This window comes from Atractosteus spatula, chromosome 2 (assembly GCF_055471065.1).
Source record: "Atractosteus spatula isolate fAtrSpa1 chromosome 2, fAtrSpa1.hap1, whole genome shotgun sequence".
Lineage (NCBI taxonomy): Eukaryota > Metazoa > Chordata > Actinopteri > Semionotiformes > Lepisosteidae > Atractosteus > Atractosteus spatula.
Genome location: NC_142707.1, coordinates 56,141,915 through 56,166,326, shown reverse-complemented (window position 1 = coordinate 56,166,326; position 24,412 = coordinate 56,141,915). Strand labels below are relative to the sequence as shown.

Genomic DNA, 24,412 nt, shown 5'->3' with positions numbered 1-24,412 from the left:
ATATCAAATTTTGAGTTGCCATGAAAATGCATCTAGGTCATAAAGAAACGCAAAGAAAAGGAATAACATTTCAGAGAATAGAAGTATACAGTATGTATATATTTTTGATGATAAAAGCTATATATTGGCAATTACAAAAAGGCATTTTGGGATTAAATGTTTCCCCTATTTATAAACTAAGTAGGAGTTCTACGTTCAAGATATTCATTATTACACATGTGTGCTTAATTCTTGATAAGAAGCAACAAGGATTTAAATACCTTTGGATATAAGACTGTAAGACTTTACGGCATCCATGATTCACGTTTTATTTGTCGACAGTATATACATTGTACAGATTGATGTATTGATAGCAGAAACACTGTCAATTCTGAATGGTTTAACACAGCCTTTACCAAAAATGCTCTGGTAAGCCACCTCCACAAAGTAAACCAGCTTGCACAAAGCCACAGCCGCTGTAGCTCCACATTTCAGGATGTAATTTTTTCTATGGAAGGACCCCTTCGGTTTTAGAACAAGGCATCAGATGCAGCAATAAGGAATTTCGGGAGGAATTTCAGTTTTTGCAGCACAAAGAACTGAACACTAAATGGAAAAGTGGTAAGGATTTACATTTTGAAAATCCAGTTTGAAGTCTTCCCCTGATGCCCAGCAAGCTGTTTAACTAAAACAACTAACTGGCGTCTCTGATACAGAAATATCCCCAAACCAAGACACACCTTATCCTTCCTGCAGTGGCCGTTCTTTCTTCAGCCCCTGGGACTTCACAAGAGACAGATCCGAGATGATCGTGCTTTTGATTTCCCTTAGAAGACTCAGATCCGTGTGCTGTTCCTTGCAGATAAGATGGGCAATCAGCCAAAAAGCCGGAGTACACGAATGGTGCTGAACAGCAGCTGGAACATGTGCAAGCTTTTTCCAAAGGCTTTTCCATTAAGACATTTGCATTAGGAATATCTGTAATTCAGCGAGGCTGGACAGGAAAGTAGAGAGACTGTCCTGACAAGAAATGGGTAGACTTTATTTTAATTACAATTCTTGGCAGTAAATGGATGAAAATAATATCAAGTAACACTGGAATGCACAAGGATTATTAGAAACATATAAGCACTAAAATGTAAGCCCCCGTAAAAGGATATGACAAGTTCTGTCGATCGTCCAGTAATTACTTGCACTCTGCTTAACTTAAAAGGTCTCATCTGACTAACAGCTTATACAAGAAACCAGAATGGTCCTAGATCAATAAAAATTATAATGACAATAATAATAATAAAAATGGATTTAATTTTCAAATTTCCTTTCATCATGATTTACATTCAATACTTAAAATGAGTAAAAAATACATACAGAAAGCTATCACTGGCAGCCATGCATATTTGCTAGTGATTAAACATCACAAAAGGAATATAAATTATCAAACTGCACTTGGTATTAGTTGTGAAAATGGAATACACATTTTGTCAATTGACTCTTTTACAAGAACAACTGCATTCAATACGAATGGTGACCACAGCTATTAAGTTTACTTCACTACATATGCACAGAAATGATGACTTTTACATTAAGGAGTGCAACAGCAAGCAGATCCACTGCAGAAAGTAACATCAAACCAACTCAATTCATCTGAAACGTCTACTACATTCAGCTGTGATTCAACAAGTCCTGAAATCCTGTTCTGTGATCGTCTTTTGTTTTGTTAAAGAGCAACTGGCAATGGACTAAGCAAAGCTGCAAATACATCAGCTCACGTTAGCCATGTATATGAGATGTAAGCCATTAGTAACTGAATGTAAAAAAAAAACAGTCAAGGTCGAAGTGTACATAGAACAATGTCAATATACGTGCAAATTTAATTAAAAAAAGTATTCTTAAAATTCTTGCGGAAATCAAGCAGCATGCTGCCTCCAAAACAAACATGATAAAATCAAAACAAAAACAGCAGAACCTGGAGATGGGAAATGGTCCACCAATGACCTAGGAATGATCAAAAAGGCATCCGTTTGCGAGCAAAGCTTCAACGACAAGCCGGAGGTTCATTCGAGAAGTTCTGGGTGATGCTGAAGCTGTCCATTCAGAATTGACTTGCACTGCTGGGGTCACACTGTAACAACCGCACAATAGAGGGGTCACTCTTGGCTCCTTTAATAAACTCCTCAAGCGAAAGTTTACCTGCAACAGAGAAGCAACAACAAACTTTTTCACTTAAACGCAGGAAACTGAAAAGCTTTCAAATTAGAATTAAGAAATAAAACTGTTTCCTTAACTAAATGACCCCACAGTCTACAGTCAACAAATAAGTTCTTGATCTGGCTTGCCCTGGGTCAGATGACTTTGATCAATTTACCCACTATTGTTTCAGCATTGCTTATTAATTTTTCGCAATACCAGAAGCACTCAGGTTCATTGCAGGCACAACTTTTTGAACACTGTTAATAGACAGAATACATCCAGATGAGCCTGAGCACATTTACATTTTAAGATGCTTAAAGTACCATCTGGAGAGAGGCTAATCTGCATATTTATAAATATTTCACAATTATCCTTTACAATGCAAAACAGTGCCCAAACAAAAAGTATGCAAACAAATGAAGGAATTAAAATGTCAGAAAAGATATTGATTTGATGTTTTTGGTGACCTTTCATAATCAATTCTGTATTTGCATTAACCACCTCAAAAAGTTTTCTAAGTTAGTGTTGCATTAAGCTAAACTGATGGCTTCCAATTCACCACGCTAAGGTTAATCATTACTTCACCCTTTTATGCACTTGATAAATTACACACTGCATTCTGAAAGCTCTCCTTTTGTGAACAATATCTGGTTTCACTGCCTTCTGATTAACGGCCAGAGTGGAATAAAAGGCATTTGGACACAGAAGTCGGGAAGAGCTGATTGCCAAGAGGAGCTCAGAGGCTTTCGCGTCTGGACAGCCTCTGTGATAATCTTGCTGTGCATTCCTGGACAACAAGATACTATTTCACATCTTAACAGCACACCTCTTAAAGATGGAAAAGGAAAGGAAGTAGTCTTTTCACTTCCTGAAGAAAAATCTGAATATGAGATATACAGTATATGAGATCGATTTAATTATGAATTTAAAGATGGTGTCTAGCTAACAATTGCAGAAGATAATTGTTTTGGTTCATATTTTTGTCTATTTGCCTAATGAAAACTAAATGTAGATGTCAAATGAAAAAAATAATATATGATAATGATAATTTAGTTTATAAAACAATAAAAAATATATTTCTTTTTGGTTTCCTAAACACAACAAAATAGTTTATATAATAGAAATATTAACTGTTATTGATGGACCGGGTCAAAATCATTATTATTAACATTTTTAATTCTATAATCCATATTTCCCACTTCTTAACTAAGAGGTTAATTGTTCATTACAGTCTAAATGGGTTTCCTTTCTTTAAGGTACACAAGAAGATCATGGTCATTAATTATTTTCCCATAAACCTTTGCAAGAGGCTTAGGCTCATTAAAACAAAAAAAATTAAAAGCTGAATACTGTTACTCTCACTGTAAACATCAACTTGAAGCAGGCTTTCACGTCATGAAAATCAAATATATAAATAAGATGTCACTTTAATGGCTGAGGCTAATACATTTAAAGGAAATTAATTTATGAAAGAATCCAATTTGTGGTGCCCTTTGGTCAGTATAGTCAGGTGGAGGGATTTACTTACCATCGTTGTTTGTATCCATTTGTCGGAATATCTTGTCTGTGCGCTTCTCTGGGGTAGATTCATCTTCAGGCATCTTCATTACTGATGACACCATCTTGTAAATGGCCTAGAAGAGGAAAAAGAGAAGTGCTTTCCATTAGAAACACAAAAGATAGAGACATTTATTTTACCAAAAGCCGTATGGCAGGGATAACAAAGATGAGAAAACATATAGACAGGGTTGGAGTCAGATTTAGACAATAAAACCACAAACAGGAAGTTTTATTCAGGGACAGGGTGTTTAATGTGGCATTAAAGAGAGACTACATATAGGTTGCTATGAAAACAATACTAGTGTTTTCAGGTGATGCCCAAAATAAACCTCAATGAGAAAATTGTCTCTTTTAGAAGAAGTGGAAATGTTCTTTAAAGGCAAAGTAATTTGAAAGAAGTGATGGAGGAGTTATTAACAAATAATAATAAATATAATTCAGGAAAAGCTTAAATAATCATTACATTCTGAAATGTATCACTACTGTTAACTAAACAATTCACAATCCTGCCATATTAAACCAAGCATTTGCAAAATGTAAGTGTCACTGTGCTGTTTGTCTCACAACACTTCCATCCTATTGCAAAAAAAATAAAATAAAGTAACATTTGTGTCATACCCAACAAGCTGCACACAACCAAGTCTCCAGTTAACATGTGCAGAGTGGCACCAAGCAGCAATCAGATCAACACAAACAAAATACCATCTTCATGTCAAAGCTGCTCAATTTAATAAAGCAGGGGTAGGGGGTGTTAGGACCAACATTATTACCAATAATAGCACCCTCCAGTAACAGAAACACGTGCATTTGTACAAACTCTCATCTGCAAAGTAAGTTCGGACCTATGCACCATTCCAATTTTACAGTTCAGTAGAATAGTGGCTCTGACACCCGTAGATACTTAATAGGGCTAGGGGCTTTGGGTTTGTGAAAACATGACGCCAGCTAGTGAGGTCTTCGTTCTGTAAGCAGCAGAACATCCCTCTGCATCCCCTGCAGGGGGCCCTGGCCAGTCTGAGACTGCTGACGTGGATCTCACTCGGCCTTTGGCTCTCAATGTGTGGGAGATGCTGCAGACCCAGGGCCCCCTGGTATCTCCCGAGAGTCGTGGGGAGTAATTTATGCTGACAAATAACAGAACAGTCAAGAACAGGAAGAGGCCCTTGGAGGGTGACAGCTCCTTCGTGTCCTATAGGACAGCCGATTCCAACACAAGACCCAGCTGGTGTAGGAAGATTAAAGACGGGTCATGATACAAGTGTTGCAGGTATGAACAAGACATACCTTCCAGTGCCCACTCCACTTTATTTCACAGAGCTTCTGGTCATGCACTTGAATTTGGCCTGGATAAAACAGGCTTTAGAAATATTCCAGTCTTGTCTAATCAATCTTATCTCTGCTGTTTAACATTTTGAAGACCCCAGTCCAGTTTCCACTTAGCAGTCAGCTACAGGGAACTTGTTGTTCTGTTTTTTAAAGTTCACCATAAACCATGGTCAGGAGCCCCAGAGTTGCTTTCCTCTGAATCTTCATTCTGATGGCAGCCACTAAACAGAGTACTCTGGATCCGAGAATTGAATACAGTTCATAAACTACCACTGAAGTATGAAACACATCACTTACTGTCTGCTCTCAAATCAATTATCACGGTGTCTCTGTATTAGGAAAATATCTACAAGAGCAACCTTTTGTACCTGAAAGTTTTTTGAAGTGAAATGAACCTTTGTTCACTTGCAATAAAAAATGAATTGTGACAATGAAAAAAATTAGAATGACAGAAAATTTTGATGTAAAAAGAGGGGAATGAAAAAAATGGCATTAAGCTGTCTCAGGCCTTAGTTCTGATTGACAGAAACCAGAGCTATTTCTGCTTATGGCGTTAATTAAAACACACTGCAAACAGTCTTTATTAAATATGTATAAATACTGCTCACAATAGTTTATTGTACTGCTGCTTAGTCTCTCAACCTAAACCCCAGAAACATTTTTATTCCTGTAACACAGAATGTAAAGATGGCTAGGAACTGAGAGTTATAGTTTGACATACAGTAAAATGTCACGTTCAAAAATTGTCACTGAACATCTGTGCTATAAACATCTGTGAAGTAATTAAAAGGCAAATGCCATTTTTGACTCTAGTGTGTGACTTTAATATAACCAAGCTACTGCTTCTGATAATTAAAAAAAGGGTTTAATTAATTGGGGACCTCTCTTAATTTCCCTTTACAGTAACATCTCATAAGGGGTTCTGGGGTTTATATCTTCAGTTACATGGCAATTAAGAACTAATCTCCAAAATGACTAGCTTAAGTCTTAGATTGTCTCTTTGACACTGTAGTGAACATTTCTCAGACTAAGGTAACTTCCTTACATTTACTGTTTACAACATCAACATCTAACAAGGATTGCTTTATTTTACTACATTGTCTATTACAACTCAACTTGAAAGCAATGCAATTTTAAAAAACCTGACACAATTTTTGTAGAAAAGGTATAAAGAGCCACAGAACCCAAATATGTTTGTGCATTCACACACAGCCACAGATATTATCTATTTAAAACCAGAAGTAGACCTGCACTAAGCAGCTATTTTAAACAGTATATGGTTAGAAATAAGTCTATATAGTGAGGTTTCAATTGCATTTGTTTTATTGGTTTCAATATGAATTTTTCAGATTTTAATTCCTATCAGTATAGAAATGTATGAAATAAACCTTTTAAACACAGTTATTCATTTAAGAAATTTAGTTTCATTGACAAACTCTGTAAATGTTTTTTTTTCTGCAATGTATTAAACCAAAATTTTGAATGGCTGATTATCATATTACATAATTTTGATACCTTAAATATTAGCTCAGCACCAATATTGCATGTTGTGCTTAAGGCTTAAAAAACAGGCAGATCTTGGCTTTAAAAGTGCTAGAACTTGCAAATTATCTCTTAGATGAAATTATTTGTGGTTACATAACATGAGTCTATAATTCTGCCAGTGTATACCATAAGATAGAGATCTATATTGGTTGCTTGACAATTGCAAATATTTCTACCTTTTTCTCACCAGTACAAACTTCTTTTAACTTTTAAAATGGCAAAATGGCAAAATCATTCGGTACTGAGCAGAGCACGTTTTTCCTAGTGTGATTATATTTAAAACATGCTCAATGTTCACACTGCGCACTGCACATTACATTATTAAAATTTTACTTTCACCTCCACACACAACCTTAAGATCATCCTCCCTCCATTAAGTATAATATGAACAATTTAATCAGCTTTCTGTAATAATACCTATAAGTGGCATAAAAGTAATAAGGATTTATAATTTTAGATATACTTAACCAAAAAAATGGATCTGCATGCTTTGAAAAATTGTAATAGGGTCATCCACGAATGTAGAAAAGGAGTGTGGAGGACAGGGAAAAACTGCTATTCCTACTGAGTGTGGACAGAGGTGGTAGCATTATAGTAGAGAACTGAATAAAATCTAATAACTGTGATTTATAACTCTATGGGTGCTGTCAAGAACAGTAATTATATATTTTGAAAATGGGAAAAGGCATTACACCAAGTAAAAAGGCTGATTTAAGCAAACATATCTGATGCTCAACTGCACAGATTCAAGGTTTGGAATTCAGCTTGATTTAGGGGTAGATTAAATCAAAGCTTCAATCATGCTACATATCACAACTTTCTTTGTTCCTGCTTCCCAGAAGCATGTACGCAATGAAAAGCTGCTATCAATTATGGGAATGAGAATTGGCAATTGGCAGGTAAATTCATGACTTAATCATGGCCTTCATCTGTCTCTACACAAAATGGACAATGACTTGATTTTCACATGTGAGGTGGACAATTGAATTGAATTTCTAAACTTCTAACTATATATCCTAACATTCTTGTTGTTTTTCATTGCTTCCCAATGCTGTGTAGGAGACGAAAATGGTGTGTTAACAATCACCAAAGTCATTTTTAGAGCTTCCTCAAGCTCAGTGTTTCCAATTTTACATTTATGCTTTTTCTTTTGCAATATTCTTACATACTTACATACAACGAGTTTGCTAACTACACCACAATTTAGATTAGTGATTTACAGTAAATTAGGAAGAGCTGTGGTCCTCGCACAGATCCACTCTGTTCCACTACTTACATCACCACACTCAGAGCATTCACCATCTCCTGTATTGTTTTCTACTCATTAGCCAGTTCCTAATCTAAATCTACACATATCTCCTTGAATGTCTACCACCTGTAATAAGATAATTTTTTATGGGGTACTTTATCAAAATCCTTCTAAAAATATAAATATAGCAGATTTTACTTTCTGTTTGCATTCATTACTGTGGTTGCTAGTTCAGAGGAACTCTAACACCTCTAACACCTCTACTAAAACCATGCTGACTATCCACCAATTACGATAATTACATGGCAAAGTTTTGTCACCCTTTAAGTGGTTGGATATTTTCAATTTTCCAGTCAATAGGTTTTACCCCCTTGCAAATGACTGTTAAAAGAGTTTTGCTAACAACCAATGAATAACATCTCATTTTAAATATAATTGGTAGAATTTAGAGACCCAGGAGGTTTATCTTAAGTGTTTCTAGTACCTATAACATTATGCTAATACCATTTAATATAGAACTTTCTTCCACAGTAAGAGGCATAATGATGATTTCTTCCTTTGTGAACATCTGAAATATTCATTTAAGAAATCAGCCTTCCTTTCTAAAATTTTCCCATTTTATGTCCAAGACTCTTCATTTAATCTTTTACTGCTCTTTTGCTCTTTCAGTACTGAGAAAAAAAATCTGACTATTTTAGCCTTTATTGCAAAATCTTTTTCTCACTCTCTCAGGTTAATATCTTTTTTTAATATCACTTTCTTATCTGTTTGCAATTCATTCTACTCCTTTCCTTTAATTATATTTTGTCCTTTTTAAGTAACTTCAGAAAGTTATTTTTTCTGTATGCTTTTCTTTAGTGATTAAACCATTTCAGGTACTACTTTCAGGCCTTTGATAATTTGAACTCAAACTTTGGGTGTTGGACACAAGAGCAAAAGATGGGACACAAGCCGTCTGGATAACTGTGCCATCTTAGATGTTCTGAGAACATGCTTTTAAAGGTGTTATGTAAAATAAAATGTATTATTATTAAACAATAGCAAAAATATTATCCAAATCCATTTTTAATTTTTAATTTCCTCTATTTGTGGAAATAAAACAGAACTAAACATCTAAACATGATTGTGAGTATGGATAAATCATTCAGATTGTTTAAATCACACTCATATAGATATATGCTAATGAGTGCTTGTTTATCTTTAGGAAATTTCAGGTACTACTTTCAGGCCTTTGATAATTTGAACTCAAACTTTGGGTGTTGGACACAAGAGCAAAAGATGGGACACAAGCCGTCTGGATAACTGTGCCATCTTAGATGTTCTGAGAACATGCTTTTAAAGGTGTTATGTAAAATAAAATGTATTATTATTAAACAATAGCAAAAATATTATCCAAATCCATTTTTAATTTCCTCTATTTGTGGAAATAAAACAGAACTAAACATCTAAACATGATTGTGAGTATGGATAAATCATTCAGATTGTTTAAATCACACTCATATAGATATATGCTAATGAGTGCTTGTTTATCTTTAGGAAATATATGGTATATTTTCAAAGAGTGAAACATTGCCTGTTCAGGGGATGCAAAGACTTTCAAAAAGTCAGATGGAGATTTATGCATTTTCACTCCCCAATATTATTTTGACCATATTGAGAAAGCTTTGTCATTGACAACGCCTAACTCTCTCGGCTTTCTTCTGATAATATGAAGTCACCTAAAGAAGAACTTTCACAGAAAAAAAACGCAAAGAGGTCTGACTTGCCTGCACTATCTCGAGCATTTCCGCCCGGCTGATGTACCCATTGCCATCAAGGTCGTACATGCTGAACGCCCACTTCAGCTTCTGTTCCAGTTTGCCCCGCGACGTGACGCTGAGTGCGATAATGAACTCCCGGAAGTCTATAGTCCCATCCCCGTTCGTGTCAAACGTGCGGAATACGTGCTCAGCGAACTTGGAGGCGTCTCCGTAAGGAAAGAAGTTTGCGTAGATTTTCTTGAACTCGTCGACAGTTAGGTGTCCAGTAGGGCAGTCTTTGAGGAAGCCTTTGTACCATTCCTGCAGCTCGTGGTCGGTGAATTCGGTGTTCTCTCTCAGATCGTTCAGCACCTCTGGACGCAGTTTGCTGTTCTGCTTCCCCATCCTTGGACGCGGCGTCTAGTCCTTCAAAAGAGAAGAAAGAAAATTCCATCAATAAGACAGATTGGATCAGTGTGGGCCAAAACAGAAAGGAGAAAGAGTTTTGTTTCAACTCAGATCTTTTCACAAAGCTTTCATAGAACATTAATTCACTGTCTATCAAAAAGTTTTGTCAATAGTCTAATCAAAAGCAAATGAATTTAAAAACCTAAGAAATACTGTATCATTTAAGTAGGCCAGGATGTGATTATTGCATCTATACTCTTATATTAATGTAGATTATTTTCCTTTTCTGCAAATTTATAGACCCGGTGGTACTTTGCTCATTTCCTTGGGTGTCTGGAGCACAGGACTCAGGGAGTCAGCGCCCATCAGCAGGGAGAGAAAATTCATTCTGGTAAGTTACCTTTCATAAGGGAGCTTTTTCATCTTATCTGAGTCACATAGAATTTTTGAGTATGAGCATTTGAAGTGAATAGCGAAAAAAAAAACTATTTAAACATCAGGATATTCCACGACTCATTAAAAGGCATGAAATTAAACAGCTCAGAACTAAAAAAGCAAGAGTCACCTCTTCCTTAGCTGTATACAGGGCTCCAGACTGCCACATAATTACTTGTGGATGAAAAACATCTGGATTAAAAAAAAAAATTATACTACTGCAAAGCCTGATCTTTAAAGGTTACACCACTCTTTCAAAATTTAAAATTAATTTATGGTCCAAGGCTACAGTAACACAGCAGAGTACATACAAATAATTCTGTTTCAGAACAACCGAACTCTTGATTACAGATTCTGAGGTATGTAAGAGGCAACTGTCAGCAGTCACGAAAACAGGCAAGTAAATAAAATCTGCACATATGGAAAACCCACCTTCAATTGCAAGGAAACAAAAATGAGACATGAAAATTAAATGACAAAGGGTGGGTGGGAGGCGAAAACAATCCTTTCCTTGATCACTGACTTTTCTGCTTAAAAGTATAGGGTGAAAGTGTATTAGTAATAAAATCTGCACCTCTCTTGATTGCTATACTGAAGTACAAGCACAATGTGTTGATCTAATGAATGCCATTAAATGTTTTAAACACGGATATCCAAACACAAATACTGAAGAAAAATGTTCTCAGTATGAAATGTAACATGCTCTCAAGGTGAAAGCTTGGCTTGCAGGAAAGAAGAAAACTACTGGCTCAAGTGTTCTCTCAATGGATTGTTGAGCTGTAACGTGGCACTCAGTCAGCATAAAAGGTGTTCCTGTGTTAAATGAACTTCCTCCGCATGCCATCATACTTCCACCATATTTCCAGTATTGGACAATGCAACAGTCCACATACTGTAACTCCCACCCTGACTGACAACTCCACAAGCATCGTTCTTCCATCAGGTCTGCCAGGGGAACTGCAACACTATTTTTACATTGCATCTACACCGATGAGTGCATTTCAAACCACAGTAAAAGTACAAAGTCCATGGTAACCTCCAATTTACACCACAACATAGGCAAAAGTTTCAGGCATGTGCAGCGCCATATTGCCATCATTGTCCGCAATGAACGAGGCAACAAATCTCGCTGTGATGTGAAGCAGCCCTATTACTGTACATTGTAGACAACTTTTGAATACATCTCTTTTAATCCAGCAGAAATATTGCTCTTAGTCATAAAACCATATTTAATTAATATCTTAACTTAGGTCTTCAACATAACTATGATAAAAAGTATCACTTAAATCATGAAGATAGATAGATATCAAGCACTGATATCACCCTTTTTGCATTCTCTTTTTGTTGTTTGCTTTTTATGAGCAAAAATGGTAGAAATGGCATATGGTTTGAGCACAAGTTTTTGTATTTCTGTTGCAATAAAGCACATGCTTTAGACTCAGCGAATTTTGCCACTTGATTGATTTATATATAATGTTATGAAACTGGCACGTACAAGGCAACGTTTTATAGATACCTTATCTAGACTGCCAATTTTAATTTTAATGAGTGTGAATTGAATTCGACATTCTGGACTTTGAGATACTATTACCGACAAATGCTACTGGTTAACTCACAATGTAGATCACATGGGAACATCTCTGCTTTGAAATGTCTCCTGCACAACCTGTACTTATTCGCTCATGAATCGAGCTGAACCTTGTCAAGAAACTTGTCGATGGGACCAGCATCGGTGCCCACATTACCCAACTCTTGGCTAGTTGAATATCCCTTGGAATAGGAAACAGTTTGACTTACAGTACTACTGATCCAATCCTGTTTTGTATGCGATCACTATGTTCTGAACAACCAAATGCTTAACAGCTCAACAGTGAGGCACTGTTTAAAATATGTACATGAGTTGAGAAAACCAGAAAAGAATTAACATTGTTTGGAGACCAGGTTTCCCCTTTTGCTTACAAGTTGCTAGACCCTAGTGAGGAGGAAGGACTGCTTTATGTTACAATTCGCGTGAGACCAGCAGTTTGCCACAACATGGGGACCATACAATACTTTCACAAAGCTGTCAATGAATTTTCTAATTGAGGTATCATACCTGGACTGGGAACCTGGGACTGCAGTTTCCCTTTAAGGGGTATTAAAATACCCCACTACTCTCTGCCAGCATCTTAAATTGTTATCTGGCATTTTCATGTTGCCCAAATGGGATTCTGGCAGGCGGATCGTCTTCATGCAGACAGCAGTTCACTGTTATTCTGCTGATGTGCATGGTATTCCTCTGGGCTTTCTGATGGAGAAGTCACTGCAGCTTTGATCCATTATGGAGATGGATCAAACATATGTAATGGTCAGGGCTGGCTAGGAACATGACCTGTTCCTCACAGAGTCAGGTTTTCTGAACTGCACTGATTGTTGATCTCATTCTCCACATATCTCCATTCAGACACAGAACACTAACTAGCTGCAGTTAAGCCAGCAGCAACCAGGCATCCTCATTATATAAGACGTTCATGTCTTTCACTGCTCTTGCTTTAATTAAAATAATGTGTTTGCTCCTTTTTGGCAATGTTAACTCAATTAAAAGACTGAACGCTGAGCACCTGTCAGTTTCATGAAATCATATGACTTGATCAGCATTTTGTTATCCCAGGGAACAGTACTGCTCAAACAATCAACAAACCTATTTCATCCCTATTTAAAATGTAAATAACAGTATGTGTGTCCCCAGTGAGCTGCTGGTACAGAACAGACTGTTGCATTTTCATTATGCATCAGGACATCTTGAAAGTTTCTACAACTCTTTTTTTAAATATTGCATACATCACTTATTTTTTGTGGTTTAACGTATTGTTCTTAGTTTTTTTATACAAAAATGTAATTTACTAATAATGTAATGATGTACAAAAGAAAGTTTTGTCACCCATTAACCCATGGATTTTCAATCTTCTCTCTGTGGGGGACCCCTTTTCAAAATATTCCTTTTTGTAAGAATCCCCAGTTTAAAGTGCAAGCTGCCATCTGTTACTGTGTTAAATGCTGTAAATTATCACAAAATCTAAAAGGAGCAGAACTGCTTGTCAACTGCAGATTGTTTCACGGTGTTGACTATAGACGCTGCTTGAGCGGAGACTCCCCTCCCCTCAGTCCCCAAGCACTATCGGGGGTCCCGTAGATGAAGACCGAGAGGCAACCTCTAATTCAGCTCCACCCACTCCCTGAGCACGCGGTTACTTGCTTGAGGGATACGAAAACAAAGATACAAATCAATCGAGAAGCAGAAGGCATTTTTGCCACGCCCATCAAAAAAACATTTTAGCCAGCTCTTTTTCAGATTTCCACAATGATTGACACGATATCTGAAGCTTCCTTTCTGTAATCAGGCAGCCCTGCTTTTGGGGCGACGCAGCCAATTCTCTCTAAGCTGCGCAAGTTGAAAAATACCCTTTTTTTGTATACATTATGAAGAGTGAATTCAAAAGCACATTCATTTCCCAAATGTAATAATCAATCATTGTAATATTGATCATGCTTCTAGTATTTTAATAATGTCTCTATTATAATGGCAACAGATCAAAACTGTCTTTCTGACAAATTGCTCACGCTGTTACATCACCAGCTACCTTGTACAATACCATTACCATGCAACGCTAAATAAAGCAGTTTTTGCTTGAAATACTGTACACTGAAGACTGGCACAGTGACAAAGTGCAATGCATTTTTCTCTTTCCAGTCAACTCAAAGAGCGAGTGACCCATCATTCCATGATCAAAAAACTATTTATTCCTTCTGAGGTTGTAGCACAGCAGTGCCTGTTCTTAAGCAAAAAATGGTAAAATTATGCAGTACTATAAAACATAACTAAAGACATCAGCTACGCTACCAGGGAAGTCATTTGTGGACCACCTATTACGCAATTCATCACAGAAACTACTGCCGAAGCTTGTACTTTCATGCATCCCAGCCCTGACAATGAGACAGGAAGATCTCGCGGCATCTTTCCATTTACATATACAAAAACAATTTTCATAAGCTCTTGGCTTGTTATGACCCCATTGGCCAATGTATGATTTATTAAGCGAGGAGGCACAAATTACTGCTCCTGCGGCTGGCGTTCCATTCTCATTTCAAATTTTTAAATGAGCTGTTTCAGTCGAACAAAGACCTCTGTCACTTTCCTCAATTACCATTTTGACTTTTTTTTATAAATCAATTGACTGTCGATGTCTCATTTAATACCAGGCTTGTTCATTGGAATTTTTAGCTCAAGACTGCTCATTACAAAGTGTTTGCTTACAGACTCATTAGCATGTAAAACAGAGATATCTCCAGCTGTATTACATGCATATACCTATACCCCTAATCAGAGTTCCAAGAGCTGTAATTAACTACGGAGTAAACAGCATCGCGCCAGTTAAAAATAAAAATATTGAACTGCTGACAGTAAAATTGCAAGAGCTACATTTGGCGCGGTTCATAAAACTTCCTTTGTGTGCTTTGTTAATAGTGGAAACCTTTCCTTCCTGTTTTAATTGAATGAAGAGTGTTTTCTATTATTCATTGGCTTCACAAGCATATAATTATTCATATGAGTCACCACTGCCTTTTTCTATATAGAATTATCATCAGCCCATTTCTATTTCTTGCCAAATCCAAGCAAACCAATTTATGGAAATTGCTCATCTAAATCTTATTATGTTTCAAATGAAATGGGGATTCTATCTGCCTCAGTCATAACATTGCTATAGGGGTGAGATATGTGTGTCTGAACACAGAGTTTGCTACATGGTATGATTTTGTAACCCTCTGAAATGCACTTATTAGCCTAGAACAACATACATTTGTATTGCTGGAAAGCAATATTTAGTATAGATGAACTGGCAATTTATAATAAACTTACACTGAAGTGCAAGCAGAACAGCCCCTATAATGTAAAAATTAGTTAATTTAGGAGGTCAAAATGCCCTACTGACAACTGTTTTTGACCTCCTTCAGTGTCTTTCATGTTTTTTTATTATAATGAGTGATTTTATCTGATTCTTCTAAGGTGTCCAAAATGCACTTAACTTATACCAGTAACAAATATAATATATTTAGTGAGGTTTGATTTAGTAGCACTATGTGAGCATGTGAAAAAATAATAACAGTAATCAACGCTATTTGACAAAAATATGTAATGAACCACATATTAAGAACTTACTAAGGTGTAGGAAGAACTTACACCTTTGAAGAAAGTTCACCCATGTAGTACATCATGATGCAAAAACAAATTCAGGATAAGAAGTGGCGACACTTATAAAAATCAGATGGAGGCAGAGCTAGCTGAAAAAATCTTTTCCATAATGTTACAAGGCAGTAGAAACAGATGTGAGGATGAATCAAGGAATAGTCCAGATTAATGGAAAGACTGAGTTTCCTACCTAACAGGAAAAAGCAGATGACATAGAGTAGCATAACTGATCTAAACATTTGTGTTAGCATATTATGGAATGGAAAAACATTAGGAAGATTCAAGTAAGTGCTTTTCAGTTACTCTGATACAGATGTCTAGACAATGCGTTAGGTGACCACAAGTTTCTCCCTTTCCCTGGCTGAGTGACAGGCTCTCTCATTAAGAATAGTGCTTTAGCCTACTGACTTCTCTTGGAGAGAAATGGCTAAAAGATTCTGCTGGTGAGGTATCGAAGGAAGACTTTTCCCTGCTTCGGCCTTCAGTGGAGCCAAGCCTTAGGCCTTGATGACTCACTCCATCCCCAGACATGGACTTTATCAGTGCCCACTGAATGCACTGCTCTGGTGATATCCAAGCTAATTGATCCCGTGGCTCGAAGAGATATTCTCAAATAACAATGTCCACTGTTAAAACTGTGATCCTCCCTATCTGAGGTGGGTACTGTGTTCCCATAGGCTCAGGATTACTTCAGCCGTGCTTTTGCTGCATGAAAGTAGAGTGGCATTCATCTTGAGGAGTAATTAAAACAATGGAGAAAAGCAACATGTTGCCCACATTTTACACAGAATACTGCAAGCATTCTTATATATGTACAGTAAACGAGGGTCTTTAATTAATCTTAGTTAAGGAAAAACAGCTGAGATCTAACTTCTAATCTCAAACATAATTTCCATCTGACTGAACAGTTCCTTCTTGCAGGGAAATAGCTGAGATCTTTAATTATGCAAAACACAAATGCCATGAAATGTGATTATTTCTGTTTTTTTTATTTATAACAATGCCTACAGGATTTGTAAAAGGAAATTTAAACACTTGTATGCACAGACAAACTGCAGTTTTTGTTATATATTAAGATGCCAATGACATGACCAAGATCAAACTATTTTGCACTGCAAGCCCAACTCTGCCCTGGCAACACCTATAAACAGTTTATAAACAGAGGGTTCTAAAGAATTGTGCAATCTGAAATTCTTAAATAATGTAAAATGATTATTTTATGTCCTGAAATATGATTATCTGGAACTCTTTGTTGGTGATGTTTTTGTTGTTTTGTTGTGCTGGACTCTGGACTCTGCTTTCCTCTGAGGGATAATAAAGCTTCAGTTGAATGTACTGTTTTTTAATACTCTTCGCTGCCTTAATGCTTAATACTTCCTCTGTTCTTCAGTTCTGTAAACAATATATTTTTACTAACATGTTAAAGCAAAAATAACATTTCTCAAGCCATCCACAAATTAAATTTTCTTTCTTATAATATCAGAGCATTTGAAGAGAGCAAACACATTCTTATCTATGTTATGGTATTGGCAAATTGATTCTCACGTTTTATTCAAATTTAAGAAGGTACTAATATTTGACTAGTGAACAATACTTACAGTTCTGCATTTAAAAAACACAACACAAGAAATGAATATATTAATGATCGAATCGATTGATTGATTGACTTGATAATTGATCTGATTAATTTAAGAATCAAGGACTGATTAATGCAGACAACATTAATTTTCAGTAAAAAGGTAAAGCGAGTAAAACTATTTTTGCAAGTACATTTGTAATAAAACTTTAAATTCTGTAATCATCATAATTTTAAGATTTAATAATCTTAAATCTTATAAGATTAATAAATAAGATTAATTTAAGAATCCTGTATTTTTCAGTGCTTGCTAGTATCTTGAGTTTCAAAAGACAGTCAACTCGCAATTGAGGCTGGGGTTAGGGAATTTGAGTAGCACGTACTGTAAAGCCAAATTCACATAGTCACATTTTACCCTATAATCAATATAAAAAACCCTACTACCCTCTTACGGTAATACAAAATATTAAATATAAGTATAAAAACAGTAAAAGTAAATAAGAGCCTTTTATATGTTCACTATCCAGCCCTTGTAAGAGTACTTGACAAATTATTCAGAGAATGAAGCATATTTTCAATATTTATTATTTTCGGGAGCCGACCACGTAAAGCTGCGCCGCTTAAATTGAGAGCACATAAATTGCGAGTGTACTGTATTATTTGATTCTGATAAACACTGTATGATAAACAGAAAAAAAAACCTAGTGTATGATAAATCAAATTTGCAGAACTGGTAAAAGTTTTCATTCAGTACAGTATAAAAAAGGTAATTCAAATGTACTTTTAACAAAACGTGAAAAAGACAAAGACCGGATTGTAATTTTTGAATGTGCGGTAATACGAGCAAAATTACTGAACTCAGATATAAAAAATACTGTATATTTGCAGATCTAAGTTAAAGTGTGAGTCAGCAAGCTTATCATATCATATGCAGACGTCTATTTTTTTTTATTCTTTTCTTTATAACCTTTTGAAAAAACAAGCTTGCATTACAAAGGTGAGGATGCAGTAATTTTAATCTCACAGAAAAAATTCAGAGATTGCCATCTGATGTCCGGAATTGTGCTGGAGTCTAATGTAACGATCTGGTTTATGTAAAGCTATCATTTTAAAGGTGGACAGCTTTGGAAAAATGACATACCACTCTACTTTTTGTGTCACATTTAAAATGGAGATTTCTTTAGTTAGGAAACAGGAGGACAGAAACTGGTTATGCAAAACGAAGGCATCTCTAAATTTACAAGTCTCCCAAGGCACTCCCCATAGAGGCAGATATGAAGTCAAGAAAAGAGATAGATACATACACATACAGTACATGTAACTGGTGCATCTAATCTGAAGTTGGAAACACAAAATTACTTGTAACTCTAAACACATTAAACATACATACACATGGGTCATGCTAAAATAATTCCTAGAAAGCATTTATTTAGCTTAAAGCTAAATGAGAGGCAATCTATACTATGTGAAATTACTTGTAATTTTTCACTTGCATGAAGAGGGTAAGATGAAGCTATATATATAACTATGTCCTATACATGTCCAGCTAACATAATTGTAAAAAATCTTCATCACAGATCAAATTTCAGATTTAATTTACTCTTTGCTTTGATTGTTCTTCCTTTTCGTACTCAGCGTTTGTCCTTCATTTACTGACAATTTTTTTTAAAGTATTTTTGTGAACGAGAAAATTGCTGTAAAAAAGCTAAATCGATTTGTTTTCAAGTTTATTAATTTTGAAGTACTTGCTCAACAATGAAACCAGTCAAGAAAGGCCTGTCAGTACAGTAAAAAACAAACAAACTCCCTTCTCCAAAAAATAAAAAATGAATGTATATCTCATTCTCCCCTCCAGAGAGGACTCCTGCGACTTTGTCAATATTTTTTTCTTCTACAAAATTCAAGATGGAATGCTGCAGGCTGTGTTAGTACTGTACATTCACCTAGCCACTCCATGGCAACATAAATAACAGCCCCCATCTTCAAGCAACAAAAATACCATTCTGCATTATTCGGGAAAATCTAAATTATGATCAAATCTAATGAAATGCCAGTTTAAAGACTTCAGTGGACGTATTTTGTTAAAGTGTCAGATATTGGTAAGCGACAGAGTTAGATGTTCAGTTTAAACTCCTAAGTCTGTTTAAAATCCATCGATACAGAACTATATCTACAGATAGCACCAAATCATAAAAGACATAAAGAGAAAAGGAAGTAATAAAGATTCGTGGTTAGACAGAAAAGAGTAAAGGGATGCACTTGACTAACCTTTTTTTTCAGTCAGACAGATCTCTTATTTTATTAACTAGGCTTAAGAGACTCACATAGCAAGACAGGATATTGACTGTCAAGACTCACCATGGAACAGACAGCAGTTTTAGGGCAGGGCAGTGACGTGGTGGTTAGTAGTGCTGCCTCACAACTCTTGGGTGTGGGGTTCATATCCTGGACTGTGGCACATTCTGTGTGGATTTTGCATGTTCTGCAAAAGCCCATATAGGTTTTTGCCAGTTATATTACAAAAACCCTTCTCCCATCTTCAAAAAGACATGTTGGCTATGTTAAATGGCATTACTAAATTGTCCCTGTGTGCACATGTGCCTGTACTCTGCATTTGGACTGGTGTCCTGTTCAAGGTGTAGTCCTGCTTTGTGCCCTGTGCTTCTGGGATAGGGTCGTGCTTGCTCCTGATTCACGAGGAAGCAGGTTTCTGTTTAGCTATTATATTATTATAATTCTGGAGTTCAAGGATAGGTCATTCTGGTGTTGTGTAAACAGAATAAAACCAGTAGGGCAATCTAGAGGCCAGCATGCCTTTGAGAGGTGAGAGGAAACCAGAGCACCAGAAAATTACCCCAGGAACAGGAAGTGAACTCTGCTTAGAAAACACTCCAGTGCAGAATCAAACCTGTCCTGTCCTGTACGTACTGTACCAGTATAGCAAGAATCTTTGTGAACACAACAAATCTACAGTGGTTTGGTCTCTCTTCTGGATTTTGAAGGGCATATACTGTAAATACTTCCACAGGCAGCCTGTGTCAGACCAACATAACCAATAAATAATATTTGTGATTTTTCCTCCTTTTATCTATTTTGATTTTCAGCCGTCTTCAATTGTTACTGCAGACAGAGGAGCTCCAAAACAGGTGTCTTGAGACAGCACTAAATAACATGTTATAGATGTTTTTTTGATTCACTAACAGCAAGCCGTATCAAGAACACCTCAGCTACCTCCGTCTCTCTCTGACAAGGAAAAAAAAACAATTTGTCAAGCAACTGAACTTTTTTACTGTCTCAAAAAAGGAGAGGAGCTTCTTAGTCTTCCTTTCCAAACAATAAAAAGAAATTGTTTTATTTACCTCTACAGTTCAAAAGAATATTTAAAATGTTACTATTAAAGCAATGTGTTAATAGCTGACTAAATATTAACACATTTGGATGGTTATGAAAAGCAAATATAGGAAGCTGTTGTCAGCTTAGAAAATTACCAGCTACAAAACCTAGGACCTGTGATTCCTGTTATAATTCTCTGTGATCTCAGCTATCAACAGCTGAAAGGCTGTTAAAAAACAACAGAAATGCTTAAATGCAAATTTGCTCTAATTGTGGTACCTTGCATTGTGTGTAATTTGTACTCTTAAATTTGTGGTATACTATTCTACTATATTAGTTTTTGTGCAAAGCATTTTTCCAGTTTTATAAATGCACTTCGGATAAAGCAACAGCTTTATACTGTTCTTAAAAATGAACAATGAATGTGTTACCATACCATTTTGACAGGAATACAAAATTAATCTTAAAGAATTGATTAACCGTGGTTCAAATAAAGAAAGACAAAGTACTTGAAATAAAACCTGTACATAAAAAACATTTATCACTGTACAGTTTTCATCCTTTATTTAGCTATGTAGTCAGTTTTCAGAGGATCGTAGAGAGCAAAATGTATTTTGTTAGATCTTCATTGCCTGCAAATTAAATATAGAACCCTTTATTTCGGTTTGCAATGAGTGCTAATAAAACTGAGTGTGTGATAAGTACAGAAGCTTAACAAAAATGTCACGATTATAGTCCCTCCTCCTTAAGGGTGCTCCGGCCCTTTCACTTTGTATTTAATTCTGTGCACCTGACCCCTGTTCCCAGTCCACCTTAAAAGCCAGGCGCTGACATTCATCCGGGCTCTGCATCTGATTTCTGTATCGTGCGAGTCCGGGACCTGGAAGTGCCTGTTCCCGTTCCCTGTCCGCCGGTTCCGACCCGGTTCATGTTTTTAATTCCTTGTTGGATGGATCTCCTGGCTTTGGACTTATTCTTGTGTTTTTGGACTCCCCTTCTGGATTACTTTTGGATTGTTTGCCTCGACCACACCTCCCCCGTGCACCAGCACACTTCGGACACGCCCCCCCGTTTTCATCCCCGTATTCCTGCATGATCTTTTTCCTAGTGTTTCCTCATGATTCCGGATTGTGTCGTCCGCATAGGGTCCGGAAAGAACTGTTCGTTACAAAAAATATCTGAACTGACCAACAGATAGTGCCCCTATTATACAGATCCCATTTTATTTACACTAATGTCAGTGTATACTGTATGCCACTGATACTGCCTTTTGCTTTACACCTCTGACACAGAATGTGGAATCATCCTGGTGGGAGTGAATGTCATTTGGCTCTGCTGCTTTCTGTTTGTCACAGGAAGGAAGGGATGTGAGCGAGGGACTAGACTGGATGAGCCCACAGCCCTCCTTCTCTGTGGGTATTGATTTTGTAGAAGCAGAACCAAGGCGTAAATGACAAGGCTTTTCAGAAGGAAGCTTGTTCGGCAGACCATAACTCAAAGTTCAGCCTTTTCATTTGTTCCTTAATATTTTTAGCATCAGTCAACCAGCACATTTAGTGGAGGATGGCTAAGTTCTCAAACAGAGTGGGCTCACTCTTTGACAGCAGTTTCACATTAAGGTTGTAAAGAAACTTGAAAGGAGGCTGTCATGTTAAAAAAAAAGAGAGAGAGGTGAAATGGGATTCGGTCTGGTTTTTGAAACACCCACAATGCCAAAAAGGAAGGCAAAGAAAATTGCAAATGTCGTGCTTAGAAACCTTCAAAACAAGACTATTTTGGTTTCATCAGACCATACGTACTGTGCAATCACAGAAACATTTTCTTTGTTTCAAATGGAGAAACTTGTCTTTGGTACCAGAAGATAGAAAAAAGACTAGGAAACCTGTGTGATCCCTGCTTCAAAGCACAGCATGTTAATGCACACATCATGTTAATGCACACATCATGGTGCATAGATTCTGGACGCCTTGATCAATTAATCTTTTTAATAACTACTAATAATATTGCATTTATGCATCACATTATGTAAAAAGAATCTCAAAAGCATTGACTTAAAGGGGACCCACTCCATCCACCACAGAAGGACAGTGCACTCCTGAAAGACACTCGACAGCCATCCTTTGCCTGTCGAACAACAAATTCAGTTGAATTATGAAGGAACTTCATAATAAACACAGACATCAAACTGGGGTTAGCTCTATTCTTATGGAAAGTCCCATCAAATCTTAAATGACCAAGTAGTCAGGACCACAGTTTAACATCTCATCTAAAGAGCAATGCCTCTTACAGACAAGTCACCACACAAAGGCAGTGTGTTCATGGAAAATCCTTCCAGGAGAGAGAAGCGCCAACTACAGGTCAACTACTTGCAGCAGCCGCCTGGTTTTTCTTTGGGATTCCATCTCAGGACTGACTAGGCCTTGCTTAACTTCTGAGATCTGACAAGATCAGGCTAGTATAATGAACAGTGGTAAGTCCTGTAAACTACTGGGAAGTTTTAGGAAGCTGAACAAGTGCACAATTCTTTGAACATGACAAAATGAACAATAATTCAACACAGCCTTTGTGTGAAAAAGGTAATGATGTTCTACAGAAGACACAAGTCTATTTCTTAAAATGGAAAGGGATGCCTGTGTTTATTTTGAGGAATAATTTCTCCCAATGAGTCAGAACCACAATGTACATAATCAAAGAGAAAGTAAACGCACTCCATCTGACAGTAACCTGGACATGTACCATCTGCCCATTGCTTCTCTCACAACCTAAATAAAAGATTCAAAGAAGTACTGAACAGTGGACCTCAAGAGAATTTGTACTTCAATATTTTATTAAACTCAGATTCTTGCAGAGAACCCATGTCTCCAGTGGTACCATCCTTAAACATGCTTCCTCAGAGTCATCATCGTCACTTTGTAGTGTTCCAATAACAGACAGACTAATTAGCTTGTTGTGTGATATTTGGAATTGACTGGTTACATCACTGGTTACACTCTTTCACAATTGCATCACTAAGGGGTATGTACAAATATCCAACCCATTTTTACTTTTCAGAATGTCCAAGCATTTGTTTTTCACTTTGAAGTTGTGTATTACAATGTGTAAATAAAGGTAAAATACATTTTGATTTAATGAGTCTTGATTTCAAGCTGTTAGGCCACAATAAGTGTTACCTTGGAAAGCAGACATTCTATAGGGACCGTATAAGCAGATCTAACAAAGCTTAAGAGTAGTGAAAAGTGAATATGTAGACCTATGGTTTTTAATACAATAGCACAGGGTCTCCAACCCTGCTCCTGGAGAGCGCCAGTCCAGCAGGTTTCATAGATGTGATGGATGAAGTCTCCTATCATCTACAAAGTCCTTTTTATACTGTTTTGGATGAAAAGTGCTCTCTAAATGCTTGCAAGATTTCATCACGGCATCCTTTCCATAGAGAAAAATATTGTGCAAACTAAAAGAGCAGCCAGGCTCCATTTTGAGACTTTTAAGTTCTTTCAACAAAGAAACAGGAGCAGTCAGTACAGCCAACGCACAGAACAGAGAATGCAAAGAGCCTAGCAGTAGGGATGAATAATAGAGATGACTGAGCTGGAGTTCACCACAGTTCCACCAGCCTGCTTTATGGCTCATCAGCATCACAACAGACACAATTTTCCAACAGCGTGCTGCCAACAGGAGACCTGCCAAGAACCTTATTTGTGCATAAAAAGCAACCTCAGCTTTTATTTAGCCACAAAGAAAAGACAAGATTCACTGAAAGAAAAGTGTAGGATTTGGATATTTAACAAAACACATTAAGCGGTTTATTTTACTTTCTTCTTTTTAAAGAATGGGGACGTGCAGAA

The 24,412-nt window shown here is 36.6% G+C and overlaps 1 protein-coding gene across 2 annotated transcripts in view; it reads right to left on the bottom strand.

Moving 5' to 3' along the window:
* Positions 1–292: 292 nt before the first annotated feature.
* The window catches only part of LOC148839901 (hippocalcin-like protein 1), a 64,874-nt gene continuing 40,754 nt past the window's right edge, over positions 293–24,412 (bottom strand). The window contains exons 1-4 of one of the 2 annotated variants that reach the window (XM_088928516.1): positions 19,503–19,574; positions 9,616–10,014; positions 3,698–3,803; positions 293–2,169 (exon numbers count right to left, since the gene is read on the bottom strand). In XM_088928516.1, coding sequence (XP_088784642.1) covers positions 2,072–2,169; positions 3,698–3,803; positions 9,616–9,993 — 582 coding nt within the window. In that variant the 5' untranslated portion in view covers positions 9,994–10,014; positions 19,503–19,574 and the 3' untranslated portion in view covers positions 293–2,071. Of the gene's footprint in view, positions 2,170–3,697; positions 3,804–9,615; positions 10,015–19,502; positions 19,575–24,412 lie in introns of those variants that run through there. The other variant, XM_088928509.1, reaches the window with a different exon arrangement.